Source organism: Acipenser ruthenus, chromosome 5 (genome assembly GCF_902713425.1).
Source record: "Acipenser ruthenus chromosome 5, fAciRut3.2 maternal haplotype, whole genome shotgun sequence".
Classification (NCBI taxonomy): domain Eukaryota; kingdom Metazoa; phylum Chordata; class Actinopteri; order Acipenseriformes; family Acipenseridae; genus Acipenser; species Acipenser ruthenus.
The window spans coordinates 23,392,104-23,413,116 of record NC_081193.1 but is presented as its reverse complement, the minus strand read 5'-3'; the positions used below and the strand labels follow the sequence as shown (position 1 = coordinate 23,413,116).

Genomic DNA, 21,013 nt, shown 5'->3' with positions numbered 1-21,013 from the left:
CCCGTCATTAACCAATGATACAATACGTCTTTCTCGTGGGAGGTGCACAGTAAAAGGAATGGCAACAATAATACATTATGATAAATGGGACATTTTCTCGCAGGATGAGATTAGAGAGAATTAAATTACAGTGCCTTGCGAAAGTATTCGGCCCCCTTGAACTTTGCGACCTTTTGCCACATTTCAGGCTTCAAACATAAAGATATGAAACTGTAATTTTTTGTGAAGAATCAACAACAAGTGGGACACAATCATGAAGTGGAACGAAATTTATTGGATATTTCAAACTTTTTTAACAAATAAAAAACTGAAAAATTGGGCGTGGAAAATTATTCAGCCCCCTTAAGTGAATACTTTGTAGCGCCACCTTTTGCTGCGATTACAGCTGTAAGTCGCTTGGGGTATGTCTCTATCAGTTTTGCACATCGAGAGACTGAAATTTTAGCCCATTCCTCCTTGCAAAACAGCTCGAGCTCAGTGAGGTTGGATGGAGAGCATTTGTGAACAGCAGTTTTCAGTTCTTTCCACAGATTCTCGATTGGATTCAGGTCTGGACTTTGACTTGGCCATTCTAACACCTGGATATGTTTATTTGTGAACCATTCCATTGTAGATTTTGCTTTATGTTTTGGATCATTGTCTTGTTGGAAGACAAATCTCCGTCCCAGTCTCAGGTCTTTTGCAGACTCCATCAGGTTTTCTTCCAGAATGGTCCTGTATTTGGCTCCATCCATCTTCCCATCAATTTTAACCATCTTCACTGTCCCTGCTGAAGAAAAGCAGGCCCAAACCATGATGCTGCCACCACCATGTTTGACAGTGGGGATGGTGTGTTCAGGGTGATGAGCTGTGTTGCTTTTACGCCAAACATAACGTTTTGCATTGTTGCCAAAAAGTTCGATTTTGGTTTCATCTGACCAGAGCACCTTCTTCCACATGTTTGGTGTGTCTCCCAGGTGGCTTGTGGCAAACTGTAAACGACACTTTTTATGGATATCTTTAAGAAATGGCTTTCTTCTTGCCACTCTTCCATAAAGGCCAGATTTGTGCAGTATACGACTGATTGTTGTCCTATGGACAGAGTCTCCCACCTCAGCTGTAGATCTCTGCAGTTCATCCAGAGTGATCATGGGCCTCTTGGCTGCATCTCTGATCAGTCTTCTCCTTGTATGAGCTGAAAGTTTAGAGGGACGGCCAGGTCTTGGTAGATTTGCAGTGGTCTGATACTCCTTCCATTTCAATATTATCGCTTGCACAGTGCTCCTTGGGATGTTTAAAGCTTGGGAAATCTTTTTGTATCCAAATCCGGCTTTAAACTTCTCCACAACAGTATCTCGGACCTGCCTGGTGTGTTCCTTGTTCTTCATGATGCTCTCTGCGCTTTAAACGGACCTCTGAGACTATCACAGTGCAGGTGCATTTATACGGAGACTTGATTACACACAGGTGGATTCTATTTATCATCATTAGTCATTTAGGTCAACATTGGATCATTCAGAGATCCTCACTGAACTTCTGGAGAGAGTTTGCTGCACTGAAAGTAAAGGGGCTGAATAATTTTGCACGCCCAATTTTTCAGTTTTTTATTTGTTAAAAAAGTTTGAAATATCCAATAAATTTCGTTCCACTTCATGATTGTGTCCCACTTGTTGTTGATTCTTCACAAAAAATTACAGTTTCATATCTTTATGTTTGAAGCCTGAAATGTGGCAAAAGGTCGCAAAGTTCAAGGGGGCCGAATACTTTCGCAAGGCACTGTAAATTGTGACAGAATGGATCAGCTGACGCTGAGCAAGTTTGTGATTGGGTTGTAGATCAGATGTGCGGCGGCAATGACGGGCAGGCTTACAGGCAACTTTTGCCATATGTTTTTTTAAATTTGAGAGGCATTGTGGCAAGCAGCTTGGGAACTGCGGCAATTGCTGCCGGTTATTTTGCACCCTGCATTTTGTAGTTTATTTGATTACATGATGTTAAATAAAATATCTAAATTATGTTCATATACATTATTTTTTTTTTCTCAATCCTAAAATTTGAGGCGATGCAAAACTTTTGGCTTCTAGCGGTACATTATATTCGAGTACATAGCCTACTGTGTGGTACTGAGAACTACTGCACCATTCCATTTTTCTACAATATTGTAGCAGAAAGTCAGTCATGTAGTGCATACCGACTCAGTGTGACCAGGTTGGGGACCAAGCAGTATCGCACCACAAAAATGCCCAGCGGTGCCACGCCGTGCCATGCATGTGTGTTCAAAGAGAATTTCAGTGTACATTAAAAGTTAAATGGTACAGGTTGCAAACAAATTTTTAAAACAAACAGGGAATTATAGTAGGCCTCCTTGCCGACCAGCATAAACATCATTGTGCACAAGTCTACTATTACAACCTTCATAGAAAGCAAGTTCTTATTCAGCTAATTAACAATACAAGAAAAATAAAATGTTCATTTGAATTTTAGTTAAATGAAAGACAACCCAGATGGAAAACAGTCATGTTCCTCACAGGTCTACCAGTTTGTTACCTTAATATGGTGAACAAGTATACTTAATTCTGTAGGAAGCTCAAGATTTAGGATACTTGCGTACAGCATCTTGAACTAGGCATAGAAAGCATCTGCTACTTCTAAGCGCAGTTTAAGCTCTTCTTAAAAAACAAGTATTAAATAACATGTTCTGTCTAAAAGCAGCTTGTTGGAATGCTGAAAAAAAAGTATGTAACAGCAAGTTGCTTTGATCTATCTTTTTTTTTTTTGCTATACACTTCTTTTGTAATACAATTTCAATGAAGTGTTTCAGAGGCTATAACTCATGAAACAGCCACTGGTTTGTACTATAAATAAGTATCCCATGTGCAGTAGTTCTTTTGTCAAAACACAGCCATGGGACATTAAAAAAAGGAAAAACAGGGTCCACGATGAGCACAGGATGAGTCACACAGCTTGAACGGCGCAGGTTCGCATCCAGGCTGTGCAAAGAGGACGAACTTTGCTGGGGACTCCGAATGGGGTGTCACACTGGTTCCAACGGTCCCGGGGTGGGGAAACCAGCAGGGACTCCTGCTCCTCGTCAAGCAACAGCGAACTCTACTGGACAGATACCGAGCACATTCAGAGTGGATAAAAAGCAGGGCTGATCTCTGTTCTGCGGGATCGGTAGCTCGTCCACCTCTGCTCTGGATTGCTCGATTGTGATTCTGGCTTTAGGCTTGTGAGATCGGAGGACGCTCACACCCCCTCAGAAAGTCTGTGCTGTATGGGGTCCCGCTGCGGTGAGGAGAAAAAACATAACTGGACATTCCAAATTGGGGGAAAAATTTAAAATAATAAATTGGTCACTAAATTAAAAAAAAAAAAAAAAAAAAAAACATTTGTGGTATTCCTGCATAAGACACAAAGGATATTTATTTTTTATAAACAATTATATAAAAACATTTGCATTTTGCTTTCCTAGCCTACTGCAAATAAAACCCCAAACAGACAGTCAACGCTAAACTCCAGATGACCAAAGAGTAGAGTTCCTTCTTGTGTCCAGCTCCATACAAAGACCATAGACACTGTCAGACTCCTACATTTGAAACAAGTCAGAAGACTTCACTTTTATGATCGCTATAAAGGCATCAAACTGTTACAAAAAGAAACCAAGCGACTTTATTTCAATTTAAAGCTTTACATGATTATGGAACAGCATCAGTTTTCCTTAGTCGTCTGACCCTGTCCAGCAGGACATAAAAACAAATTGGACTGTCTGAAAACTGTGACTGTGAGGTAGAAAGTGACCTCCAATTTGATCTCAGGAGAAGGATTTTTAATATCACTTTTCAATTTAGGGACAGAAAACATCTGCACTCTGAAGCCTTACAAAAACACCCCTTTAAGAGAGTATCAGAAAGGAGCGGACCTTTTCTTTGAATACAATTAATTAGGGATGTGTCGATTCATCGATTCGCACTGTGAATTGTGATATTTTTCTTGAGGAATACGATTATCGATATAGCGACACCTGTACCAATAGACAGCGATACTTACATTTTTTGTTTTTTGTTTTAAGGTTAAATGTGAGATTGCATGCAAAAAACACTGTGGTCTGCAAACAGAAATGTTCATGCACGGATTTCATTTTAGTGTATAGCGAGAATAATATTTTAGTATGTACTCACCCCAAAGTTTCTATCACTGTGTGTAAAGGATGTTTTTGTCAAGCCAGCTAAAAGCAAGCCAGAGAGCTAAGTGGAGGCAGGTTATTGTTGATCACCACAGTTAATTTAATTCTGGAAGGCAACATGGCAAAATTTTACCTGTGGCCAGCATGTTTAGAATTAACAGTGTGGCCTTACAGGATTTTTTTTTTGCATCAACGACTTACCCCAAGTTCTTACTAAGAGTCACGTTTAGGATCATCCTCATATCATTGTCACAGTTGAAGATGACAACTTCAGTCTGTCAGCCAATGCAGGTATGATAATGCCTACTACTCGCTATGCACAACCATCACCAGAAACATTAAATTGTTCAGAACTATCTTAAGTACTGTATCTGTTCTCTAAAAGCATGACCAGTCCCTGGTGCCTCTACAGTATTGTGGAAAACTAATTTAAGGTACATTACTTCTTTCCAGTCCTTATAACACTGAAACAGCTATTCTTGAATTACACAGGCATGTAAAACAAGAGGATGAGAAACAGCTTTCCAAGCCAGAGACGGTAGCATTAATTTATTTGGTTTAAAACAAATCTCCAATTTTTTTAGTCAGATTTAGAAATTTTGCAAAACATATTATTTTTTTCCTTAAAACTGACCAATTGTATTGATTTTGTAATTACTATATTATTATTTTAGTGCATTTGTAATTTTGTTCTAAATAACTTTATTTTAAAGATTAATCAGAAAATAAAAGCAAAGCAGGTTGTGTGAATCTTATTTGACACAAACCTGTTTTATTCCAAACACCTGCACTATCAAATGGAACAATAATGCAATTTTTATGTTTCACACTTTCATTCGTGACCCTCGCATCATGATATGCATTGTATAGTGAAGACACTCCTGATGCACAGCCCTACATTTAATAAACTTTAGGTAGCCACTACTTTTTCTCTAAACACCAGCAAACACAATAATTTACTACACTAATAAATCTACCCTAATATTTTAAATGCTCAACAGATTTATACTTGAATACCAAATCCCTCCTTTCTTGTGTTGATCAATACCAGATAAAGCCAAGAACTGAGAGCTAATATGACAGTCTTTCATTATTTACTTTTGGCTATTACAAGCATAGGCTTCCCTGCTGCAAACTGGTGGAGAAATCGTGCCTCAGCAAATATACGTAATAGGAAGTGCATCGTGTGATTAGATTAAATCAATAATATTTTCCTTTTGTAATGACACAAATATTGAAGGCACTATGACTATTACTATCAATGTTGTGGGAGCTGAAGTACTGCACAGGACAAAAGTAAACAAAAGCAAAACCCAACTATGTATTAAAACACATTTTTCATAACAGACCCACAGCTACTGTAGCTCTGAATAGGGATGCCACAATTGGAGTTTCCCAATACGATAGTCATGACAGTAAATGTCACAAAGACAAAACACCACCCTCGTTAATCGCGGGTGTCGGTGTCCAACATAAATTCAGTGCAGTATAGAACGAGGGCAACGATATATATATTGAGACGCATAGAAAAATTACGCTAACAAATAATGTAACTAATATACATGTCATTAATTACTTTAGGGATTGTCAAAAATTGCCAAATACCGTGTGCTGCAGGGCAAACGGTACAATACAAAAATGACATACCGCACCAATAGTAACTGTATTGATAAACATAATGGTATTAGCAAATCAAAAGTGACTTAGTGTTGTTGTTAAATAGAGTAACATAGCCTATAGCCAGCCAGTTCAACTATGGAAAGTAGTGATTTTTTTTTGCTTGTTCTTATTCACGTATGTTCTGATCTTTTCACTCGCCAATGGCTTTCAGATTTTTTTCTACAGACACGTTAATTTTCATTTCGATTTTCGTTCTGCATATTATATATATTACACACAGCCAGTTCCTTTTTAAGTTTCAGGCAGAACAATTTTCAACGACAGCCTGATGTGGTAATTTATATTCAGTGGCATGCAGTTTCTAGCAGTTAAAGGAAGCCAACTCCAGAACACAATATAACCGAATGGCAGTATAGTGATGTGCTATATATATACAAAGGGGTGGGTGTATCTGCATAGTGATATAGAAAGAACTGCACTAGAAACTGCAGACCAGTAAACTAACCTTGGGTATGGCTATTTTTGTTTATTTCTCCAGTATACTGCAAGTCACTGAATCAAGTTATTTTTATTTGCTATATTTCTATACAGTTACTTTGTGCTGAAATAGTTCAATACATACATACATACATACATACATACATACATACATACATAAATAAATAAATAAATAAATAAATAAATAAATAAAAACAGTTCAGGACAAACTATGGTGTAGGCCAGTGTTTCCCAAACTTCTTGTTTGGCGACCCAAATGATCACAGGAGTAATGATCCCACAACCCAAAACTAAATACTTAACCAATCAAAAAGCCATGTTTCATTTGTAACTACACCACACTATATAAACATTCAGGCTTTGATAGTTTTACAGCTTGCTAAAATGCGATATTATAACCGTGAGTTTGTGAAAAATAGTAATGTAAATGAAATACTGTAACGTACTTACTCATTAGGTAAGCAAAGAAATTAAGAAAAATAGACAACCCACATTCCACAAAACGGTTTCCTCCGAGTAGGGGCTCAATAGCAGTTTAGTCCCTGCCTGTGTTGTTTTAGGTGACACGAACTTTTCAGCAGCATGATAAATTACTGGATGAATCAGCTTTTCTGATAACCATGACCTTAAATTGCATCATAACTTTTTCCTAATCCCTTTGATACTTGACCCCTTTTCAATCCACTCTTTTCCACATGATCACTGCAGCTAGTTTCATCCATTTTCATTACTCTATACTGTACTCAATACGCACTTTCGCAACAGCCTTGACTTGAAGGCGAGTTGTATTTTTCAAATCTTATTTTCATTAAAAAAACAAAACAAAACCTTGCCTTATATTTGGGCTAATTATAGATTATATATATATCTGTGTGTATGTATGTGTGTTCATGGTGGTTTCCTATAAAACCTCAATGATATATTTATTAAAAAAAAAAAAAAAAAAAAAAAACATTTAATAGTGTTTAAAGTAATTTGAGAGAAGTACAGAAATGTAATAGATCCATGCCTGTGTTATATAAACAGTCAAGTTGAATCTTACAACCTACAAGTCAAGTCGAATCCTACAAACCTGTAGGCCAGACACAGGCGGAGAACTGTTTCCCTTTTGAAACGCTACGTGTGACGTGGTACTTCTACGAACATTCTCTCACACGACAGCCAGACCAGATTTCTGAGTTAAGGGTCCCCTTCGCGCAGACAATAGGACTGCAGCCGATGGGAGACATGCATTTGCAGGAGAGCCCCCATGGGGATTAATGGACTATGTGGGCGCATTGAGATAATGGGTGGTGGGACGGGAATGCATGCCTGTGATTGGGGGAGCACGCACGACGGAGCGAAATGCAAGCCTGGCAGAGGGTGAGGCTGGGTGAACAGTGTTTTGGAGCTGTGGGAAGAGAACTTTTTTTTTTTTTTTTTTTAATTACCGAGTCACACGTAGAGACTATTAGCTTTGTGTGTGTTACCTGCCTGTTTATTAAACCCTTTTATTTATACTGTGCTCATTATTGTTATTGCATTTATTTAATTGAACTGCTCGTTCTTGTAAAATAAAACCGTGCATTTGAGACCAGAATACTTGCCTGGATTGCTTCATTTACCTCGATGTTACAATATCAATTTAAAATTGTGTTGCAACATAAATGAATACCAGTTTTAAATGTTCAATTCAACATCAAGCATTGAAAACATACCGACAGTCAGTTGTGCAGTTTTTTGTTTTTTGCAATATGCATTGTAAACAACGTAGGATACATTCATCTCCTTCTTTGAGACAGTAACTGATTTTTTAAGAACGTCTTGCTGTTTGGTGTAGGCCAACGTTTCCTTAAAAGGGGGTCGCGACTCAAATATGGGTCTAGGCCAGGTTTCTGATGGGTCGCCAAACAATCTACAAAATATGATGTTCAGTGCACACTATTGTGATTTTGTTTCACTAATCAGGCGCTCCTCGACTTACGACTCTTTTGCATTATTACCCTGCTTCGACTTTACGATACGACCTACATTTACGACACGGCGAGACACGAGCCATGTGTCATGTGTACTTACAACGCCACTTTCAGGAACCAATTGTGTCCTAAGTACGAGGACTGCCTGTATTTATTGTGATTATATTCAAAATAAATATAATTCACATACAAATCAAAAGCAGTAATTAGGTAAACAGTGTATTTTTTTTATCACTGTCTTCTGCTTTAAATATGAACCGGAAAATAAAGCATAAGAGGACAGTTTATTTGCGGTTACTTGTGATTTTGAAAACAGTCAGTCATTAAAATGGATGCAAAAGGGAAAAGGTCTAATCCTACTTGCAGCTCAAAGAAACAAAATTCTCACAATTAACTGTCTTTTTGAGAACTTGTACTATATAATAATTTATAGCACAAAACAGCCCTCAAAACCACTCTTGGATGCTACATATATATTTGACTCCCCCCCCCCCCCCCCCCCCCAACATAAGGCTGCCAAATAAATGAAGTTTAACATAGCACTAGCTTGTACTTTAAAACATGTTATGCCTATTTAAGTAAATTAGAAAAACAGCAAGGACAACAAGCTGCACTGTTTTTTAAAACCTTTAAATCCGTTAACCTGTTCTGCAGTCCTACAGTACCCACAACAATTTCGAACACCATTTCCATCACCAATTTAAATCAATTATTAATACTGACTAATAAGCTTCTAAAACATGCACTTACTACCGTACTTATAATCAAGGGGCATTCAACATATTTCATTTCATAAAAAAAAAAAACACAACTGCACTCTCTTACCGTAAACTTTCGACTATCTATATGGTGCTCAGATCGGCGGGAAGAATTGACGTTAAACCAGCCAAGCATTGTCTCCTCGAATGACATTGAAAAGCAACTAAATCCTGTATTTTGGACCTTGGCGATACTGCAACAGGACCGTCACAGCCTTGTTTACCAGTGTATCCGAAAACTGTCTTTGGTAAGCAAAACCATTCATTTTCATCAGAAAATTAAGATACGTTTTCATATTTAGTATACAGTAAGCAGGCAGATGCGGTTTTCTGCTTTCCTTGCAGACACTTTCAGACGTTCAAAAGACCCCACTTTCACTGAAAATGGAGTGAAGGACTGGAAAAATCGAAAACAGACTATAGTATGCTAATAACATATTTGTTCTGTAAAATCAGATTCAGATCAAGCAGTTTGTATAGATAACAGCAATTCGAATAAATGTAGAAATTGTGAAGAGGATGTTCCAGGCAAGGGAATAAGTGAAAAGGATTCAGAGTTTGTCGGCTGCCTCCTGCAGCGGTATGGCGGGCTCACATCAGCGTGAAGAATTGACGTTAAACCAGTCAAAGCACTGTCTCCTCCAATGACACTGAAATGCAACTAAATCTTGTATCTATACTACAGTGATGATTTTGATATCCCAGCTGTCCTAGCGGTTTGGCGGTTGCGCAGTAGGAAAACAAGACATGTGTTTGTTAGACATGCTTTGCGCGAATAAAAATCAATCTTCTTTCACAAATATGTTTTGTGTTGGTCAGAACAATTTCTTGTGAGGGTTTGGGCAATTTATTTTGGGGAGGCTTAGCCTCCCCAAGCCTCTTATAAGCACCACCTATGCAGATTGCTGACATGTTTTTCCAGAAGCTGATCAATTCGCTAAACAGCAAGACGTTCTTAAAAAAATTGGTCACGGTTTCTGAGAAGACGATGAATGTGTACTACCTGGTTGCAATGCATGTTGCAGAAAAATGCACACAGGTGGTGAGGAACTAATATTACCAGCGCTAATTACATTTAGCAATGCAGGGAAAAGGTGGTAATATTTTTGAGCAGCACTGCAAAATTGAGGCATTCAAAGTAAAGCTGCAACTGTGGCAGAAACGAATGACAGAATGCAGTTATGCAATGTTCCCACTTCTGTCTGAATTTATTGAAAAGAACAAGGAGTTTGATGTCTCCATTACCAAATGGGTAATTGACCAGAATTTAAAAAGCCCTTTAGGATAAGTTTAAGGACTACGTCCCTAGAAACCCACACGATGAGTACGGCTGGGTTGGTGATCCTTTTGTCGTGGACGTAGCGAATCTCTCTTTGCCATACCAATTGGAGTCACAGCTCATCGATCTGTCATGTGACCGCTCAATAAAAGGTACATTTAACAAGTTACCTCTGACGTCATGGTTCCTTGCTGTAGGTAAATACCTAGAACTCGTTGGTAAGGCAATTTCAATTGTACTGCCATTCACCACCACCTATCTATGTGAATCAGCATTTTCAGTTGTAATTATTAAAAACAAAATACAGAAAAACAGGCTGCATGTAGGTAACATATAAGTGTCAGTAGTGGCTAGCCTAATCTTTGACAGGTTGCCAGTATGTTTGCAATGCTTGATGTTGAATCAAACCACAGTCAAAGCACTTGTTGATTTTATTTTACAGATATCCACAGTCAAATGTAACCAATACCTTTAGCTATGAACTATTAGAAACCATTTCTAAAACTACCATAAAACCTACAGTAAAAAACAGTACAACACAACATATAGAAATAAAACATTAAATAGAAAAGGCCTGCCAGAAGACTTATTCTATAATTAATGTCAATCCACCTGCTTTAAATATTTATTTCTTAATTTCCAATGTGAACCACAAAATTAGCTACTGTCATGAAGATGCACACAAAACGTTACACTATGTTCCTTTTAAAAAATAAAAAAAAGTACAATACAGATTATACCAACAGATAAGTATTATAAAAAATTAAACAGTAATAATAAAATAAAATTCAGGATTTGTTTGCATGAGGCATGTACATAATGATATCAAGCCTCATCTCAAAGAAAATATCAGCAAATGTAGATAGCACTGGCTATAGAAACCAGATATTTAAAAATTCGTTAAAAATAAACAAATCAAATAAATAAATGGTTTACCTCTTCTGAGTTCTCTGGAGCTGCGTCCTTTCCTCCACTGCTGTTTTTAGTGCTGCTTTTAGCAGATTTTGTTGGCTCCTGTAGATAAGAAATTATATTTTATCCACTTGCATTTTACCCCGGAATGTGTACCAACCATGTCCTTTCACCAGCACACTGTCATTCCCCTTGTGATAAAGCAGTTTCGTTTAGATGTCAAGTTCCAATCCATATATATCCATATATATATATATATATATATATATATATATATATATATATATATTATATTATATATATATATATATATATATATATATATATATATATATATATATATATATATAGACACACACACAGTATATACAGATACATAGATAATAGATAGATGACAGATAGATATCTTTTTGTTCGTTGTTTTAAACACATCTTGAAATATTAAACGTAACAACAGTCAGGTTCTCGTTGTTCGATTATGGACGGGCTAGCTGGTCTACTCTGTTCTGCAGAGTTGGGTATAGTCCATGACAATATAAAAATTTACTGGCATGACTTCTCTCTGTTTCCACAAAAACGCAATTACCGTTGTCCGGTACAGTATGTATTTGAAATATTTCACGTAATATTATATATATATATAATCATATTAACATTTTGTTTATAATTGTATTTATAAAGGACTACTGTATATTTCAAGAAATGTGATTATAAAATTGTGAAAAGAAGCAAGTAGCTTTCATCCACCACCACTGCAGCAACCAAACTCAATGAAAAATGACGAAGCGCATCCTGTTCAACATGATACTTTACACAAAATGAACAAACCAAAAAGATTGTAATCTTCAGACAACTATTATTACACCAATATTCAAAAACGGTATTGATTTTTACAATGCTTTACCATCTACCGATATATGACTTATGCAACGGCCAATGCCATAGTTTACAATTACATTACATTACATTAAATAAAATAAATAAATAAATAATAATAAAAAAAAAAACCTATCCTTATAAAAATATAGATATTTGCGTTTTCCCCCATGCAGGGAATTATTTTATTTTCCAAAAATACAAATTACAAAATTGGCCTGGGCTTTCTTCTCACAAAACGATAACAATATATATTACTTCAAATTTAAAAAATAGCCCGTTTGGTTTATTTAATAATATATTTATTGTGAGCAATATTAACACCACACAGAGATGGGTAAGTAGGGCGCTTTTTGCAGTGGCTCAAAAAGTAGGCCCTGTTGAAAATAAAAATAAAAATCCTAGTGAAATTAAAATCAATTTTTCGTTTTTACAAACTATGACATTTAGAACAAATGCAACCAACATGTCATATTTCTGCTTCAAGGGCTCACGGCGCATTACCTTTTCTTTTTTAGTTTTATTCGGCATTTTGTTGTTGTTGATGTTTTTCACGGCTTCTCCGTGACTCGCTTCCCCAGGACTCAGTCGCTCTCCCCTCGGTTACTTCCAGCTCCCTGCATCCTTGTAGGCCAACAATATTTTGATTGGCCGGTGGATAACAAACTGCCTAGTGACACGCCTTCGATATTTTTTTCATAGGACGAACGCTGTTCTAGATTTTTTTTTTTTAGGCTGGACAGTATGAAAGAACTCTGCCTGGTAACCCTACGAGAAAAAAATACAATTGACTTGCAAGAATGAAAGCGTCAGGAAGGGTTTCTTTAGTAGTAAGCGCGTGTGGTCAGAGGATACAATGTTTGTTATTTAAACAAAAAATAAGAAAACATTATTGCTAAACTTTTTTTTTTTTTTTTTTTAGCAAAACGCATAACATTTATTTTCCTTTCAGCCAGGTTCAGTTCTGACCTTGAAATTATATGAACGTGTCTTCTCGTGATAAATTGACTAACTCCATGTACTTTCCACAAACCCCCCCCACCCCCACAGTAGTAACAGCAGGAATAATAATAACGCTGAGCCACTATGCTCTGTATGTTATGAGGATGAAACGTATATTAAATCAAAGTACATTGAGGAACACAAAATCAGGGTCTTTCCATGGTACTGAAGAAAGCAGTATCGATTTTTCTTGAGGCAAAGACGGACTTCGCATTTTGTGCACTACACGAGAGAATCACTCTGGCAAAGCGCTGCCGAACTTGCTATGTTGGGAAGTGGTTGCATTCATCCTTGCGCACATTATTTGTTTATTTAGCAGACGCCTTTATCCAAGGCGACTTACAGAGTTACTGAACTATGCATCAGCTGCAGAGTCACTTACAATTACGTCTCACCCGAAAGACGGAGCACAAGGAGGTTAAATGACTTGCTCAGGGTCACACAATGAGGCAGTGGCTGAGGTGGGATTTGAACCGGGGACCTCCTGGTTACAAGCCCTTTTCTTTAACCACTGGACCACACAGCCTCCTCCATCTTGTGTAATCTCAGAAAAAATGCATCCCTTCTAGTTTTTCTGTTTTGACTCATTTCGTGTAAAACGGGTTAACATGGGAATAATATATATATATATCCTTGCTGGGTCTCGTTGGTCAATGTTTGGTATGATTGAAAGAGAAACCAGCCAATGGTATACGCACAAATAGCTTGATACTGCCCTGCCAGTTGTGCTGCTCATTCTTGAACAATTTTAGCCTATTTGGACATTGTGTTATACTAGGAATAATCATACAATGGAGAAAAAAAAATGTGTGCAATATAAATCCTGAAGGGTTTACCAAGCAGAAGCTAAATCTCTGTCGCTTCAGTTCCAAGTTTTCATTTGAAGGTTTGTTATTTAATTAAACACAGGTTGTATTGTTATACATTTTAAAGGAATTAGTTGTTGTGGTGAATTACTGTGGTTACCTGTATTATCGTTTATTGATTCCTGTGTGAGTGTGATGTGAGAGGAGGAAAAAGATGTTTACTAAAAAAAAAAAAACTGACAAACTACTCTTCACAAGCTTCGCTAGTTTTCTGCGCTTTAAAAGATTCACGTTTAAACATTTTAGATTTATTTTTGTATTTTTAAATTAAAATGTATGTGTGTGAAATAAACTAAACATGTTGACGTTTTCTCCTGTTAACGCAGTCTATTTGTAATCTGATTGATAATGGAAACTATAGTAAAGCACAACATAATTTTACAAAAAGTAGCAATAAGACGATCAACAACGTTTATTTTAACATCATTCACAAATAACAGGACTTCTGTGAGTAAAAATCATTTGAATCTATTGTAATGCAATAAAGGATTAAGAATTATAGCATTCTGCTATTTATCACGAGTTTTGACGGCTGTATTTACCTTGCATAAAGAAGTGTTAATCGCTGCAGTGTAAACATTTTTTAAAAAAATTCATAAATAGAAGCCAAATTGCTTGAAATATTGCTTGCATTTACATGTGTGAAACCTACTTTTAAAAAAAGACTAACAGTACAGATGTGCAAAAATATTGTGGCTAAATCAAGTTTTATTGATTACTCTATTAACAGGATAGCACCAACTGGTGGTCGAATGTGGTTATTTTATTAAAAGAGAATTTCTGCAAATCCTTATTTTCTATAACCCTTTATTTTTTTTTCTGCACCTTTCATAGATTGTTTTTCAAAACTTAATTTCGGATGTTAATAAACTAGCGACCTAAGTTGCGCTCTATTGGTTTTAATTGGTTGAGAGACATTCTATTCTGCAGGTTTCAAGCAGGTGCATTGGACTCATTTGACACACACAAGCAAATATGATGAACTAAAGGCGGATCATTGTTTCTAATGCTTTATTGTTTTATTAATAATATTGCAATTTAGTAAAATCAAGAAACATTCATGACATTTATTATAACAATAAAACAGTATTTTAAGGTAATACACATTTTTCAGTCTCTATTACAGTCACAATTTGCACATCAGGCTTTTGTTACAGCCACAAATCACTGTTAATTCAGTCAGTGTTGTCAGCATTCATAAACGTGTCTGATTGCTGTAATCCTGTGCTAGGGTTTCATATATCTTCTCTGGGTATCCAGTAAGAAACCAGTAAGTGTATGTTCCAATTACAAACTCTTAATGGAATTTTTGCAAAAATAACCCCAAAACAAAACAAAGCATTGCATCAAAACCATCCTAATGTTAAATTCAGTTGCATTCTTTTGATACTTTAATACATCCATTCATAGTAAAGGATTTGATTGCACAGCCCTGATTGTATCTTAAAGTGACCTGGGGACGCGAAGCTCTTGTTTGGGGTAAATGAGAAGATCGCTGCTGTAGAAAAAAATCTGTCAAAGAACAATTGGTGATAGTCTGGGTTATATGCAGCAGCTGAATGAGAATTCACAAGCTGCCTGCAGTCTTTAGAGCAGTGTGTGTGTGTGTGTGTGTGTGTGTGTGTGCACATGTCATGACCTGGGTTATCTCCAGGCCACCTCTTGAAGAACAATGAAGTGGTTGTTTATGTAAACTCCAACTATTCCCCCCCCCTTCTGGATATGGTATGTAATACTTGTTGAGCCTTAAACATTAAAAAGGGTACCTGTAATAACCATGGTTTTCTAAACAGTCTCTATGACCCTTTTGCTATAGTGTCGTTCTATCGAAATTGAATGTTTTTTTCACTTAGATGAGTCAATGCTGTCTGAATACTGGCAAGTCCAGGCTGTTTCAGCCCAAAAAGTTGGGCAGCTCCGGTCCATTTTAATGCAATTGATGGAATTAACCGGACTGTTTCAGATGGCTGAATTAACATAGCATGAACAAAAATCTTAAAGGCCAAGGCAAAGTCACTGATGACAGACTAAGCTATTTCTGAAACACCTCTGGCGCCACTTGACATCAGGACCACATTGCTTTGTGTAATAACTGTCTTCAGGGTTGGGGTCAATACCTGTTTTTCAATTCCATTTCCATTTCCTTCTTAAAATCAATTATCAATTATAATTACAATTCCAACACATCATTAATAAAAAATGCAATTAGCAGTATTCTGTTCAAATTAGCTTCTCACAGTGTCACCAGATTACTTCAATTGAAATTTCTGATAGTCAATTAAATTGGCTTCAAATGAAAGCAGTTGAACAATTATGTCTGTAAAAAATAAATTCCAATTCTTTGAAGGAATTGGAATTGGGAATTAATTTTAAAAAGTAATTGATTATTTAGTAATTGAAAAACAGGAATCGGATCCAACCCCAACCCTGCAGGAATCAGATCCAACCCCAAGCCTGCAGTTATCAGACCTAACCCCGCAGGAATCAGACTTAACCCCAACCCTGCAGGAATCAACCCCAACCCTGCAGGAATCAGACCTAACCCCAAGCCTGCAGTTATCAGACCTAACCCTGCAGGAATCAGACTTAACCCCAACCCTGCAGGAATCAGACCCAACCCTGCAGGAATCAGATCCAACCCTGCAGGATTCAGACCCAACCCTGCAGGGATCAGACCCAACCCTGCAGGAATCAGACCCAACCCTTCAGAAATCAGACCCAACCCTGCAGGAATCAGACCTAACCCTGCAGGAATCAGACCTAACCCTGCAGGAATCAACCCCAACCCTGCAGGAATCAGACCCAACCCTGCAGGAATCAGACCTAACCCTGCAGGAATCAGACCTAACCCTGCAGGAATCAACCCCAACCCTGCAGGAATCAACCCCAACCCTGCAGGAATCAGACCTAACCCCAAGCTTGCAGTTATCAGACCTAACCCTGCAGGAATTAACCCCAACCCTGACCGTCTTTCACTATGAAGTTTTCTATATTTCTTTCAGATGAAACATTACCAAGGCTTCCCGAACCCGGTCCTCAGTGTCTTCGGTTTTTCATTCCAACTGAGCTCTCAATTATTTAACTGAACTCTTAGTTGAACTAATGATAAGGTCACTATGGTCTCATATCACTAGAAGTATTAAATTGTGATTATTCATGAAATCTAGACTATTTTAGTTCAGTTTTTTAATAACTTTGTATCCTTGTCTGTTATTTTGTCTATTTATAGATAAACCATATACACAATTTGATGTCTTCCAAAGTCACCCATCAGATTGTTTATAATTAATTAGTTTCAATTTCATTTAATTTGGTAATATTTTTATGATACAATCTGTGAGACACAATGCATAATGTCTTTATTGCTGCTTTAGTGATTAAAAAAGACACAGAAGTATGTGTTATTTTTTATTGGAACATTAATAAAACCAATTTTAAAATATATAAATGCAATTAGTATTTGTAGAGGAATTATCAGCAATCTAAATACAATGCATTGACCTCTCATCCGGATTATGGGTCAGCCAGTCAACCTTCAACCCATGTCTGGGGCGCAGGACTAGATCTTGCACTGGCAGGCCAAGAATGGAGGAATGTTGCAAAACCCACCACAAGCAGACATGATCCAATGCTGATGCTGAGGCAGAAACATGAAATCTTACCATTGTTGCAGAACCTTCAAATCCCAAGTTCTTGATTTCTTTCTGGGAATCCCAGGCTAAGGAGGCACTTCCCAGGCTTCTTCCAGGCAATCTAGATTCAGCAAAGTTGTCAGGAGTGACTGAAAAGTTAAGCAGATTTTATAGAGAATGCTGGCTTGTAAAGAATTGATCAGCTGAGAGATAATACAAAGCAAGGGAGGGACTTAGTCATGCAGGGCATAGGAGGTTGAATGCATGTTTTCAACAGTTACAGTTTGATATTCATGAAACGTCATCAAAACACTTAATCTAACTTAAATTTTAAGTTAAAACTTGAATAAAAATATAACAAATTATAACTGTTTAAATTGAATGAAAAGGGAAGGATGCATGCCAACATAATAGGAAGGTACCTAGAAGTAATACATAAAGAAAGAAAGAAATAAAGAAATAAACTAGGTGCCATTTATACTTTTTATTTTTTTTTTTAAAAACTTGTGTATTCCCCAGCTATCAAATCTCCCCAAATATCTGAACAGCAATAATTTTATTATAAAAAAACAAAAGGCATTTTCTAGAATTTTTTTTGGACAATATGTTTCTACATAACATGGATATTTGTTGGTAGGTTTTATAGTTTTATAGCCAATGTTTCTCTGTGACACAGAATATTCACAATAGGCCTAAAAAAAGGTCTTGTTATTTGTGGAGGGGAAAAAGAAGTTATTTAAACTACACATACCACTAAATACACTAGACCAGGGGTGGCCAAACTTCCTGACCCTACGAGCCGCATACCAGAATTTTCATATGGTCGAGAGCCGCAAGACACGTACTGTAAAACATGAAATGTGTGCGAGCGAGACATTTTAAATACTAGCATTGTTTTTTTTTAGTTCTCTCGAACATTCTAACTGAATCTTGCACTTACTCTGTACAGTTATCTCATAATGGCAGCAAAATACACAAGAACAAGGGGTAGAACATTGCAGAGCCTACCTTTCTGTGTAGTTTTACATAATTTAAAGTTATTATTATGAAGCAAAATATAACTGACCTGATTTCACCAAAAACACCACATAAAAATACATTTTTGTAAGGATTCTTTTTGACAAGCTCTTCCTTGGGTTTAAAAAAAAGGGGGGAGGCTTTTTTCTGTATGACTGCTGCCTGTATTAAATACTTTCAAGAGCTTTGTGGATGACAAATGCACTGTATTTATTTTGAAAGTGATAACAGTACCTGCTCATGACGAGATGCAAGCAATGTAAATATAATATTAATTTTAGACCTGCACTATAACATGTAAACATGCATTTTCTAGTCTAGCGCCAAAACTCCAATTTTATAAAAAGATTAATTCACGTGAATAAGGACGTTTGGCACAAGCGATATTCCATGCCATACAAAACTCGTCTGAGTGGTTAAATCAGCTTCTTTACTGAACACTGAAAGGAGCATCTGCTGACTGCTGAGGCGTGCTTTTAAAGAGACCAGCTTGTTTCTCCTTAAATCTGATACAGGAGAATATTCAGATGAAAATATTTTGTGATTTGTTTCATAATGACGTTTGAGGTTGCACGCCTTGTGTGTACGATTTGTTGTAGATGAGACACAGGTTTACCACTGTTTTCAGTGAAAGCAAACTTCCTCCCAGTCTGGTTTAAAGCCTCATACTTTCACTTATTACTTGTGGAGGGTTTGCTCAATGCCACTGTCTCCATGAAACAAACGAGCACTTAATTCAAAATTATGAAACTGACTTTCAACTGCATATCTGCCTTTCACTCGAGGTGATCGAAATACGCATGCGCCAGCGAGCGGTGTCTTAAGTCATCAAGTGACGAAATGTACTTGCAGTGAACATGCAGGCTCAAAGAAACAGAAGAGAGAACGGGAGAGAGAATACTTAAACACGAATTATTATTGTTTATTATTCTTTCTTCAGTTCATTCCAGCTGCAAACTGTGAATCACCCAGAATTTCACTGGAAGCTGCAGTTTGGCCACCTTTGCACTAGGCTGTATTTAGAAAGCTTTATTATTCCAGTAAATGGAATGGAGACACCACAGTGTCAATGCTTTATAAATACTGCTCACTATTCTGTATCGGAAAGATTTAAACAGAAGAGATGTAAAATAAGCTCTCTGACCCAACACACACAAACATTGACACACCCTTAAAACGGAATAAAAAAAAAAAAAGAAACTGGCCTTGGCTGGGACTACATTACAGAACACCACTTGACATACAACATAATGGCAATTTTCAAAAAGGCAGAGAAAGTTGCATTACCGATTATTTCATTAATGTTTTGTTATTACACTAGTGTTCTAAATGGCCAACACTGGGTTTTCTTTTGCTTGAAGAGTGACATCTGATAAGGAAAATGGATGAAAAGACAAAGGACATTTTAAATGATCATTACGGTCGAATAATTATTTACTGTACTATAATACACAGTATTTCATGTGCACTATATAGTCCTACTACAAACAGAAATGCCAGTGCCACTAGAACTTATATATATATATATTTATATAAGAAAAGCAAGCAGATGATAAAAAGGGGTAATTTTTTCTTTTTTCTTTTTTTACCAGAGTAGTTTACAAAAAACTTGTACTGGCTATAACAGTAGGTTATATATATATATATATATATATATATATATATATATATATATATATATATATATATATATATATATATATAGTCTCAGAGAATGGGGTCTAAAAATGTATATCAAAATAAAAAAATTTTTCTTGGCAGACGCCCTTATCCAGGGCGACTTACAATTCTTACACAAGATATCACATTATTTTTTTTACATACAATTACCCATTTATACAGTTGGATTTTTACTGGAGCAATCTAGGTAAAGTACCTTGCTCAAGGGTACAACAGCAGTGTCCCCCACTGGGGATTGAACCCACGACCCTCCAGTCAAGAGTCCAGAGCCCTAACCACTACTCCACACTGCTGCCCATGCACATGTGATTAGTACAATTTAGAAAGCTGTTGGCTAATCCCCACCGTAATTTTGAAAATCTGTACCTTGAATGTTGAGCAAACTGTCTAGAATGCCAATACTTCAATATAAGAAAGGTTTGGAACGAGAAGAGGCCATTTGGCCAATCAAGGCTTGTCCCTTCTTCGCACACCATTTGCCCCTACTAGGGGGATCTGGTTTATAGTTATGTGGTGGGTAACTCCAATAGAGAAATGGGTGTATCCAGCACAGAAAAACAGGATACTTTGCCGGCAAACAAACTGTGTATTTACAACAAGGATTATCTATATAGGTGGGACGGACTGCACTTAAACAGAAAGGGAACCAGTCTACTCGGAGAAAGGATCCTTGAGGAGGTCCAGAAGTATTTAAACTAGAAAGGAAGGGAGGAGAAAACAAAAAAAAACAGAAGGGAGACCACATCAAAACAA

At 36.9% G+C, this 21,013-nt stretch overlaps 1 protein-coding gene across 2 annotated transcripts in view; it reads right to left on the bottom strand.

Moving 5' to 3' along the window:
- Positions 1–12,845, bottom strand: part of LOC117402359 (serine/threonine-protein phosphatase 2A 56 kDa regulatory subunit delta isoform) — a 38,039-nt gene extending 25,194 nt beyond the window's left edge. The window contains exons 1-2 of one of the 2 annotated variants that reach the window (XM_034003419.3): positions 12,568–12,845; positions 11,212–11,289 (exon numbers count right to left, since the gene is read on the bottom strand). In XM_034003419.3, coding sequence (XP_033859310.1) covers positions 11,212–11,289; positions 12,568–12,594 — 105 coding nt within the window. In that variant the 5' untranslated portion in view covers positions 12,595–12,845. Of the gene's footprint in view, positions 1–9,063; positions 9,083–11,211; positions 11,290–12,567 lie in introns of those variants that run through there. The other variant, XM_059023848.1, reaches the window with a different exon arrangement.
- Between the last annotated feature and the right edge of the window lie 8,168 nt (positions 12,846–21,013).